Here is an 11,505-nt window from a genome sequence, read left to right on the forward strand (position 1 = left end):
GGGCAGACCCGGACCCGCCAAGGTCCCATCAGGGAGCAGGGAGGCTCTTGAGCCCAAGCCTAAATTTAGGAGGTGACTGAGGGACGTGGGGGTGATGGTGAGGGAATAGGATTGCAGTGGGGTCCCCACTGGGTTAGGGACTGGGTCGAAACTTCGGCAAGGTGGAAGATCTATAAATGAGGGCCTAGGGGGTCACCAAGTGGCACGGTGGTTAAGGCACTGGACCCCCAAATAGCGAATCAGGGTTCAAATCCTGGACCTCCCTTTTCCTTTCTCTCTCCCTCTGTCTCTCTGGTCAAATTACGATAATAATAACAAATGAAAGTAAATAAATAATTTTTTAAGAATTATTTTATTCCATTTATTATTATTATTATTTCACATGAGTTCACCAGAGAAACACAGAGAGAGAGAGAGAGAGGAAAAGTGAGAAAGCAAGCCTCCAGGTCTGGGACTCGAACCACTGTTGGTCATGTGAGAGTTCAGCACCTTAACCACCATGCCCTATACAGAAATAATTTTTTTAAAAAACTTAAAGAAATAAAAATAAATGAGGGTCTAGGAGAGAGAAAATGGGGGCGTGTCAGGACTGAGAGGGGAAGTGGGTGGAGAACTGATACCTAGGGTAACATGGGTCAGGGAGGCGGGCGCTGGGACTGGAGAAACTGTGGGCAAGTGTAGGGCCCCGGGGGCTGGGGACGGGCACTGGGAGAGGGGCGTAAGGACAAGGGGGGGTCTCCATGGGGGTCCCACGTGGGGCGGGCACAGGGCTCTGACTCAGCACTGGGACGGACTAGTGGACCAGTCCTCGGTGGGCTGACCGCTGACCGCCCCTCACTCTCCCCAGCGCTGCCGAGAACTGCGCAACTTCTCGTCCCTGCGCGCCATTCTGTCGGCGCTGCAGTCCAGCCCCATCTACCGGCTCAAGCGCAGCTGGGGGGCCGTGGGCCGGTGAGCCGGGATGGGAATGAGGGGCGCTGGGGCAGGAACCCAGCCAGGACCCTCCCAGCCGCTGAGCCCTGGGCCCTTTCCTGTCCCCTAGGGAGCCCTTGTCCACCTTCAGGAAGCTGTCGCAGATCTTTTCCGATGAGAACAACCATCTCAGCAGCAGGGAGATTCTCTCCCAGGTACACAGGGGACCCAGGGAGGGGACTTGGGGCAGGCAGAGGCCCGGCCTTCTCTTGTCCTTGGCCAGCTTTGGGTTTTTTATTTTTCTAAGAGGAGTGCACTTGTTAGAGAGACAAAGAGAGAGGGGAAGTGAGCAGGTATCCCCCAGGAGTGATGGCCACCCCCAACCCCCTTCTCCATTCTCATCTGGGACTCGAACTGCAAACTCAGCTATGTAGGATCCATTTGCCTTAACACCACGGGCATGCCCATATTTTGTTTTGTTCTAATTTTCCAAAAGATCTGTTTGCTGAGCAGAGAGAGACAGAGAGAAGGAGGGAAAAGGAAAGGGAGAAAGCCCTCCCACGATGGGATGTGGGTGCACCACAGTTGCGTCCCCTGTTTTTCCCTCCTCGAGGGATTTTGACCACTCAAACCACACAGCTGATCATATGAGATCCAGTTCCCTGGGACTTGAACTGCGGTCAGCCATGTGGGAATCCAGTGCCTTAACTACCACACCACCCGCCCATCCCCAATTTTTGTTTTTTTTTAATTTATTTGCCATAGGGTAGGTGCGCTCACTGGAGAGGAACAGAGAGAGACAGAGACAGGAGGTGAGAAATCACACACACACACACACACACACACACACACACACCCAGGGAGGATGGCCACCCTGTAATCCCTTCTCCTCCATCCTCCTGGGATTCTGGGCACGCACGCACACGCACCTGGTGTGAGTCTCAAGTCACCGAGTCCGGGACTTGAACTGCAGTCGGCCAGGTGGGATCCAGCAGTTCAGCCAGCATGCCACCTGCTGGCTCCAAGCCGTATGTCTGCACTGCCTCTCCTCCCTCCATTCCAGCACACTCTCTGCCGTATTTATTCATTCAACAAAAAACAAAGTCACAAGGAAAAGGTTACTTAATTAACAGCCAGAGTTACAGGAAAGGGTGAAAAAAATTGCACTGCGATTTTGCCTGGATTAGCAAAACTAAAACTGTGTGCTAGTAAGTCTGGCTTACAGTCTAGAGGGTCTACTTGCAGTCAGGGGAAGGTTTTTCTTCTTTGGTTATCGGACATGTACGCTGGCCAGAGAGAGACAGAGAGAAAGAGAGAAACAGAGAGAAGGAACGTGAGGAAGCACCTGCGAGGGCATGGCCGGGCTGCAGCCCATTCTTCCCTATTCTCATCTTGGAATTGAAAACAACTATTTATTGGGACCAGCAGTTAGTGTAATGGCTATGTCACTGGACTCCCACATAGTCGACTGCGGTTCGAGTCCCAGACCCGGTGGCTTAAACTCACGCCGGGCGCGTGTGCGTGCGTGCCCAAGATCCCGAGAGGAGAATGGAGGAGAAGGAATTGTGGCGTGGCCGTCCCCCCTGGGGGGTGATTTCTCGCTTTCTGTCTCTCTGTCTCTCTCTGTCTTCCTGGCGAGTGCACGTACCCTATAGCAAAAACCTCTCCAAAAAAAGAAAAAAGTATATTTCTTTTTTTCTTACTATTATTTAGGAATTCTTTTATTGAACTTTATTTACTTATTTTCTTTATTTATTTTCATTTGACCAGAGAGGGACAGACTAAGTGAGGGGGGGGGGTAGTGAGAAAGCAAGCCGCCCAGTCTGGGACTCGAACCACTGTTGGTCATGTGGGAGTCCAGCGTCCTTAAACACCATGCCACCTGCTGACCCCTTAATATTATTATTATTATTTAAATAATTATTTAATTTTCTTTATTTTTAATGTGACAAGAGAGAGAAAGTGAGAAAGCAAGCCACCAGATCCAGGACTCGAACCATGGTCGGCCAAGTGAGAGTGTCCAGCACCTTAACCATCATGCCACCAGCTGGTCCCCCCTTATTATTTTTGTAAAGTTTGTTATAGGGCACACGTGCTCACTAGGGAGAGACAGTTAGAAAGCAAGCTACCAGGTCCAGGACTCGAACTATGATTGGTCATGTGGGAGTCCAGCACCTCAACCACCATGCCACCTGCTGGCCCCTCCTCTTGGAATTTTCAGCGCACATGTTCACATGCCTGGCGAAATAGTCAGGTCACCAGGTCTAGGACTCAAACTGCACATCTAGCCTTGTGGGATCCAGTACCTTAGCCTCCACGTCACAGGCTGGCCCCAGGTGCGGGCTCTCAATGTGAATTTATTGAAAAGAATTAGTTTATTTAACTTGATTTATTTGTTTTTATTTGACCAGAGAGCGTCAGAGGGTTGGGGGTGGGGGTGGCGTACTGAGAAAGCAAGCCGCCAGGTCTGGGAATGGAACCCTGGTCAGCGCTGTGGGAAGTCCAGTGCCCTTAACCACCACGCCACCTGCCGGCCTCCTCAGTGGGAATTTAGAATAAGTGGATTGTGGAGCCTGTGTCCTGAGACTGGAATGTTCTTCCCCACTGAAGATAGGAAAGCAGCTTGCTAACTCCCCGCCTGAGGTCTCTGTCTAAGGGGCCCCGCCTTGGAGAGGCCGCCCTGAGCCCCCCATCCTCTTCACGCTCCCCACCTGTCCTGCGGCCCTTATCTCTGCCTGTCATGTCCTCCGTGGCTGGGTGGTAGCAGCAGCCCCCTCACTGTGGCCCCTGCACGAGGCCAGAGTTTCTCTCCCTTCCTTCCTTCCTTCCTTCCTTCGTTTTTTCTTCCTTTCTTTTTTCTTCCTTCCTTTTTTTCTTTCTTTCTTTCTTTTTCTCTTTCTTTCTTTCTTTCTCTTTCTTTCTTTCTTTCTTCTTTCTTTCTTTCTTTCTTTCTTTCTTTCTTTCTTTCTTTCTTTCTTCTCCTCCTTCTTCTTCTTTTTTATTTTTATTTTTTTTTGCTAAAGGGAACAGGCATTTGCCAGAAAGAGAGGAGAAAGCACCCCATGTAGGGAATGGTCATGCCCCAGGCCTTCCCTTAATCCTTTGGGGGTTTGGGGCACAGATGCCCATGTGTCTGGTGTATTTTGTTTTTCTTTTCTTTTTTTCTTTCTTTTTTTATTTTTATTTTTGTCATAGGGTGCATGTGCTTGCTGGAGAAAGCGAGAGAGACAAGACATGGTGAGAGGGAAAGTGAGAAATCACCTCCCAAGGGGGACGGCCACGCCGCAATCCCTTCCCCTCCATTCTCTTCTTGGGATCTTGGGCACGCACGCACATGGGGCCAGTGTGATTTTCAAGGCACCGGGTCTGCAACTTGAACCAGGGTCAGCCGTGTGGGAGTCCTGGCACCGGGTCTGGAACTTGAACCAGGGTCAGCCGTGTGGGAGTCCAGTGATGTAACCTCAATGCCATCTGCTGATCCCAATAAATAATTATTTAAAGAAACAAAATGATTAGGGAGAGCAATGCCTGAAGGCAAATGCAGGGTGTTCCCTGGGCATCTCTGGTGGGTTCTCTTCTAAGTCAAAGCTTCTCTGAAGTGTGGTGGCCACAGCACCCCCAAGCTCCACCTCCCCTCATCCCCTGCAGGGTGGTCTGGCTCCTTGGGTTGGGCCTGTCCTACTGGCTGGCGTGCATGGTGGGCAACGTGGCATCTTCCCTGGGGAAGGGAGGAAGGAGACCCCACCTCTGTTCATGTCTTCCCATACCCCCAGGAGGAAGCCACCGAGGGACCCCAAGAGGGAGTCAGCCCCCCAGGAAGCCTGCCCCCAGTGAGTGACGCTGTTGGGGATGGGGGATAAGTGGGGCCCTCGGAGGTCATGAGGGATGAGAAAGGGGATCAGCAATGGCCGAGAGTGACTGCAACTTCGGGGGTTCCAGACCTCACCCCCAGGCCCCATCCCGTATCTGGGCACCTTCCTCACTGACCTGATTATGTTGGACACAGCCCTGCCGGACACAGTGGAGGTTTGACCCTTGACCTTTGACTCTGCTCCATCTCCACTTGTCCCCTCCCCCACTATCCCAATGATTTCCTTTTATTCTGTGGAATCTATGACCCTACACATTGGCCCTGGTGATGACCTGACCCCAATCTGACCTTGAACTTTCACCTTACTCCTGTCTGACCTTGAACTTTTACCTTGACCCAATTTGACTTCTTATTTCCACTCGTGATCCAGCCTGCACTCCTGACCTCAGGCCCCTTAGCACGGAGGGGCTCCCAACTGCCCTGCCCTGCCCTTGACCCTGAGACTTGACATCAGAGCCTCTTGTTCAGACAAACTTTGCCCCCAGGGGGATCTCATCAACTTTGAGAAGAGGAGAAAGGTGAGTGGGCACTGGGCTGGGTGCGGGGTTAGGAAGAGGTGGCCTGAGGGTGGGGTAGGGCAGGCCGGTGTCTCAGCAGCCGCACCCCCAGGAATGGGAGATCCTAGCCCGGATTCAGCAGCTACAGAGGCGCTGTCGGAGTTACTGCCTGAGCCCCCACCCACCCGTCCTGGCTGCCCTGCGTGCTCAGCGCCAGCTCAGTGAGGAGCAGAGGTGACTACCTCCCCCCGAGCCAGCCCCGTGGCCTGGCCTGGCCCACCCCAGCTAACTCTGGATCTCACAATGGCCCCCACTCACCCCATACATCTCTCTGGCTCCTCCCAGACCCCTCCTGAGCCCTATTCCCAAACTGTGACCTTGCACTGTCTCCAACCCCGTGGAGGGCTTCAGTCCATCTCAGGCCTCAAACCTCCTCTTGTCTGTCTTTCTGACTGCAACCTTTAATGTTCAGTGGGCCTTTGGCTCAACTGACTCATCTAGTCTCCTGCCCAACTTCTAATCTTCTTTGACCCATGGCCCTGACCCTGATCATTGACTCTGTGGCTCTGAATAACCAACTCCAACTCAGACGTTGTTTTTTACCACCCAGCTCAACTATCCCCATGGTTTTCTTTCATCCTATCAAGTCCGTAACTCTAAGCCTTGACCCCAGTGGTTGCTTGCTCTCAACCTGAGCTTGAACTTTAACCTTGAGCCCGCTGGACTCCTTACTTCCACTCTGTGAATCTCTGTGTGACCTGCCGACCAAGCCATCCCACGTCATCCCTCACCCTGATGCCACATTGAGCTCATTTCTACTCTGACTGTGACAGGGTTCCCAAGCCCTGGCTGCTCCCCACTTAGATCCAGAACCCCATTCCAAGCCATCCTTACTCTTATCTTGTCACCCCCCGTTGCACCCCACCTCCCACCCACACACTGACCCCTCAGCTACCGCATGTCCCGTGTCATCGAGCCGCCAGCCGCCTCCTGCCCCAGCTCCCCACGCATCCGGCGGCGCATCAGCCTCACCAAGCGCCTCAGTGCGTGAGTCTCAGGGTGATGTGGGCCAATATGGGAGGTGAGGCTGCTCCTCGGGCAGAGTCTGGTCTCAGCCTCATCCCCTGTCCCCGTCCTCAGGAAGTTGTCCCGAGAGAAAAGCTCATCCCCTGGTGGGAGTCCTGGGGACCCCTCCTCACCCACCTCCAGGTGAGCATGCCACTTGATGAAGGGACCAGAGAAAGCAGGGACAGGAATTGGGACAGCCACCCCACCTTGGGCTCCGTCTCTCCCCCAGTCTATCCCTGGGATCTCCCCCACCCAGTCCTCGAGCCAAGGACCCTCCTCCTGGAAGTCCCCCAGCCTCTCCAGGGCCCCAGGGCCCCAACACCAAGGTATCAAGACCACCTGTGTGTGTAGATGGGCGTGTCAGCACCTAGGGGAGCGTGTGTGTGCACACAGGTCGGATGTGTTCTGAGGTCAGGGAGCCTGGGGTGGGATCACACCCTGTTTCCAGGACATGGCTGTCTGTAGGCATCTGGATACCCAAAGAAGAGATGTGGGTTTGAATATCCATGGGACTGTGTGCGAGCTTGTTCACTGATGTGGGCAGTGGGCGTCCAACAGCCCAGAGTGTATGAGGATACTTCACAAAGTTCAAGGAGGGGCCAGCAGGTGGCATGGTGGTTAAGGCACTGGATTCTCATGTGGTCGACCTCCGTTCAAGTCCCAGACCTGGCAGCTTCTTTCCCACTTTCTCTTTCTCTCTCTCTCTCTGTCTCTCTCTCTCTCTCTGTCTCTTTTTGGTGAGCACACATGCCCTATAGCAAAAAAAAAATTTTCTTTTTTTCTTGGAGAGGTTTTTGCTATAGGGCATGTGCACTTGCCAGAAAGACAGAGAGAAACAGAGAGACAGAAAGCAAGAAATCACCCCCCCAGGGGGGATGGCCACACCACAATCCCTTCTCCTCCATTCTCTTCTTGGGATCTTGCACCCGGTGTGAGTTTAGGCTACCAGGTCCGGGACTCGAACCATGGTCGACTACATGGGAGTCCAGCGACATAGCCATTAAACTGTTGGTCCCTATATCAAAAAAAAAAAAATTTATTCATTCACTTTATTACTATTTTTAATTTGAACAGAGAGAGACACAGAAATGTGAGTTTAGGCTACCAGGTCCGGGACTCGAACCATGGTCGACTACATGGGAGTCCAGCGACATAGCCATTAAACTGTTGGTCCCTATATCAAAAAAAAAAAAATTTATTCATTCACTTTATTACTATTTTTAATTTGAACAGAGAGAGACACAGAAAGAGAGAGAGAGAAAGTGAAAAAGCAACCCACCAGATGGACTCCAACCATGGTCAGCCATGTGGGAGTGCCCAGCACCTTAACCACCACGCCATCTGCTGGTCCCACCCTATAGCAAAATTAAATAATAATAATAATAGGGATGGGACCAGGAGTTAGCATAATGGCTATGTCGCTGGACTCCCATGTAGTCGACTGCAGTTCGGGTCCTGGACCCGGTGGCTTAAACTCATGCCGGGCGTGTGTGCGTGCGTGCTCAAGATCCCAAGAGGAGAATGGAGGAGAAGGGATTGTGGTGTGGCCATCCCCCTGGGGGATGATTTCTCGCTTTCTATCTTTCTGTCTCTCTCTGTCTGTCTGGCGAGTGCACGTGCCCTATAGCAAAAACCTCTCCAAAAAAAAAAAAAACACAGCGGAGGTCCCCGCACGATGACAAGCATATACGTGGGCCTGCGTGTCAGCCTAATTGCGTGTCCCAGGCTCTGGGTGTGTAAAGGCACGTGGAGTTGCGTGTCCTGGGATCAGAAACACGGGCCTATTGAACCCCCAGGGAGGGAGCGGCCCCGTGCTTGGACCCGAGCATGAGCAAGGCTGCAGCCTCCACCCTTGCTGCCTACAGCTGCCCCTGAGTCCGGATCCGCCAGGCTCCCAGTCCCCAGCCTCACCTCCGAGCAGCTCTCACATCCTGGTCCCCGGCCAGCAGAGCTCCGAGGCCCGCATCATCCGTGTCAGCATTGACAACGACCACGGGAACCTGTACCGGAGCATCCTGGTGAGGGACTGGGCTGGGGGGTCGGGGGGAGGAGGGGAGCAGCCCTGCTCTCGGCCCAGCCCTCACACGCCCCCTCCTGCCACTCTGTTCCAGCTCACCAGCCAGGACAAAGCTCCCGGCGTGGTGCTACGAGCCTTGCAGAAACACAACGTGGCCCAGTCCTGGGTCCGGGACTACCAGCTCTTCCAAGTCCTTCCTGGGGACAGGGGTGAGCAGGGCCGCGTGGCATCAAGCTGGGGAGCCTCTGGACAGCAGGCCGGCTGACTGGGCCTTTCCTGGGCCCTGGGGTTGTGAGGTAGTTTGGGTGTGGAGGAGGGGAGCTGCAGGAATGTCTATGCCCCAGTCACATGAGGTTGTCCTGGCTGGGAAAGAGGGGGAGTGGCATCAGAGGTCCTCTTACCAGGGTTTATGAAGCAATGAGACGGCCCGGGGTCAAATGGGAGAAGGTATGTAGGGCCCAAGGCTGTCTGTTCTTGGGCCCAGCAGATGGCATAATGGTTATGTTGCTGGACTCCCACGTGGTCGACCACGGTTTGAGTCCTGGACCTGGAGGCTTAAACTCACGCCGGGTGTTGTGCATGTGTGCCTAAAATCCCAAGAGGAGAATGGAAAAGAGGGGATGGTGGCGTGGCCATGCCCACCGGGGATAATTTCTCACTTTCTATCTCTCCAGCAGGTGCACACACCCTGTAGCGAAAAAACTCTCTTAAAAACAAACGAAAAGCCTCCTGCCAGGCACGTGTGCATGCATGCCCAAAATCCTGAAAGGAGGTGGGAGGAGAGGGCATTGTGGTGTGGCCATCCACCCCTGCTTTCTGTCTCTCTGGTGAGCGCATGCTCCCTGTGGCAAAAATAAGGTTGTCTGCTCTTAAGTTTGTAGGATCATGAGGTTGTTCGGGCTCAGCTGAGGCAGAGGGAGAGGTGCTGACAGGGGTCTGATCTTGGATTTGTGAGAACATGAGTGCATCCGGGCTCCCCAAGAAGACCCCAAATTTATCTCAACGTGGGATTGGGAGAGCATCAGATGAACTGAACTTGGGGTAGGGGAGTACAAGGTTGTCCAGTCTTTGAGAGGAAGAGGCAGGAGGCTGGTTGTGTTTATGCCGAAGGGCACAGCACGGGGCTAGCTGGAATTAGGAACGGGTAAGAACACGAGATTGTTGAGGTGTTGATGATGAAGGCCATGAGGTTGTACAGGCTGAAAGTCAGAGGTTGTCCAAGCTCATGGTCAGAGCAGCATGAGTTTGGCTAGGAAGGAAGTAATCAGAGGAGTGGGGTAGGCTAGGCAGGAAGTCATTTAGGGTGGACAAGCTCGAATTAGCCCAGAGTCTTAGTGTAGGTTGTCTAGACACCAGGAGGACACTAAGAGGTTGTCCTGGTTCATGGTGGGGGAAATTATGAAGTTATGCACTTCTCTCTCTCTCTCTCTCTCTCTCTTTTTTTTTAGGTTTTTGTGATAGGGCACATGCACTTTCCAGAGAGAGAGAAAGAGAGATGGTGAAAGGGAAAGTGAGAAATCACCCCTTAGGCCGGATGGCCATGCCATCATCCCTTCTTTTGGGCATCTGTGCACATGTGCCCAGCATGATTTTCAAGCTGCCAGGTCTGGGATTCGAATTATGATTGGCCGTGTGGGAGTCTAGCTCCTTAACTACTACGCCACCTGCTGGCCCCAGCTTATGCACTTGGAATGAGAGGTTGTCCAGGTTGCCAGTGAGAGGAGAATGAGGTTGGCTCGGCATCAGTTAGAGACCCAAGGCTGTTGGTTCCCCCAGAGGGAATGGTTGAAGGTTGCTCAGGTCTTGCCTGGGGAGGGAGTGAGGTCACGTAGGCGTCTCACCGTCATCTCCACCCCGCCCAGAGCTCCTGATTCCAGACAACGCCAATGTCTTCTATGCAATGAGTCCAGTCGCCCCCGGGGACTTCGTCCTTCGCAGGAAGGCGGCGGCCCAGCACACGCCCGCACTGTCTCCAACATGAGGTGGCCCCCTTCTCCCTCCAGGACAGAGGCTTCATGGGCAGCCAGGATATCTCCCACCCCAAGAAAGGCTGCAGCGTTCTGTATCCCATGCCTGCCCTGACCCCGGCTTTAGCCCACCGGAGCCCATCTCTCCAACCTTGGCACTGAACCTCCATTCCAAAGACTTCAGCTGCCAGGGTAACTGGTAGAAAGCTCCATCTCATAACACAGAAGGTGGGGCATAGAGGGGGGTCAGACCTCTCCCCGGAAAACCCTCGGAGCTGTTGGCAATGCATCAGAACCGAGAGCTGTGGATGAAATGGTGGCAAAGGTTCAACTAGGAGCCACTCGTGTTGATTTCACGCCTGTGCGTCATATTCGTTCTTTATTCACTTTTAAAAATGTGCCTTCCAGCAGTTGCTGTAATGGCTATGTTGCTGGACTCCCATGTAGTCGACCATGGTTCGTGTCCCGGACCCGGTGGCTTAAACTCACGCCGGGTGCGTGTGTGTGCGTGCCCAAGATCCCGAGAGGAGAATGGAGGAGAAGGGATTGCGGCGTGGCCATCCCCCCAGGGGAGAGATTTCTCACTTTCTGTCTCTCTGTCTGTCTGTGTCTGGCGAGCGCAAGCGCCCTATAGCAAAAACCTCTCCAAAAAAAAGTAATAAATAAATGAAATATTTTAAAAAGTAATATAAGATACCAGAAGGTTAAAAAACGTAATTAGTAATATATTTTTCCCCCAAATTATAAATGAAATCCACACCCTGAAATAGGTGTCCTTTTACAAAGAAGAGACCTCCCTGCCCATGCTGTGGGGCACGGGCCCGGTCCTGGGCAAGCGCTCCACTGCAGGTCGTTTGGTTATTTACTCCTAGACTGGGAAGCCCTGCTGGTCCGCCAGATTAACATCAGCGGCTCACAGTTGGGGAATGCTTGCTCTGAGCCAGGTTAGATTTTAGAGATGAAAAAGGCTGAGGCGCAGATAAGGCAAGCCACCTGCCCAGGGTTATAGCAAACAAGGGTGCCTGACGCGGGCACCGCCGCTGCCCCCGCCCCCCCAGGCTGCTGGGCGGTGGAGGGCCCCTGTCCCCTCCCGCCCGCGCTTATCTCGGCCCCAGGCTGCGCTCGGCCCCGCCCCCCGGGAGCTGCCACTTGGAGGCGCCTGGGCGGGAAGCG

General features: G+C 53.5%; 1 protein-coding gene across 2 annotated transcripts in view; it reads left to right on the plus strand.

Moving 5' to 3' along the window:
* Nucleotides 1–10,772, plus strand: part of RGL3 (ral guanine nucleotide dissociation stimulator like 3) — a 29,861-nt gene extending 19,089 nt beyond the window's left edge. For both annotated transcript variants that reach the window (XM_006161505.1, XM_014592877.1), the window contains 12 exons: nt 848–951; nt 1,043–1,127; nt 4,686–4,742; nt 4,852–4,938; nt 5,269–5,301; nt 5,393–5,514; nt 6,232–6,327; nt 6,421–6,489; nt 6,578–6,674; nt 8,214–8,366; nt 8,460–8,574; nt 10,228–10,772. In XM_006161505.1, coding sequence (XP_006161567.1) covers nt 848–951; nt 1,043–1,127; nt 4,686–4,742; nt 4,852–4,938; nt 5,269–5,301; nt 5,393–5,514; nt 6,232–6,327; nt 6,421–6,489; nt 6,578–6,674; nt 8,214–8,366; nt 8,460–8,574; nt 10,228–10,346 — 1,137 coding nt within the window. In that variant the 3' untranslated portion in view covers nt 10,347–10,772. The remainder of the gene's footprint in view (nt 1–847; nt 952–1,042; nt 1,128–4,685; nt 4,743–4,851; nt 4,939–5,268; nt 5,302–5,392; nt 5,515–6,231; nt 6,328–6,420; nt 6,490–6,577; nt 6,675–8,213; nt 8,367–8,459; nt 8,575–10,227) is intronic.
* The last annotated feature ends 733 nt before the right edge of the window (nt 10,773–11,505 follow it).

The sequence above is a fragment of the Tupaia chinensis genome, unplaced genomic scaffold (assembly GCF_000334495.1).
Source record: "Tupaia chinensis unplaced genomic scaffold, TupChi_1.0 Scaffold138665_1, whole genome shotgun sequence".
Classification (NCBI taxonomy): Eukaryota; Metazoa; Chordata; class Mammalia; order Scandentia; family Tupaiidae; genus Tupaia; species Tupaia belangeri.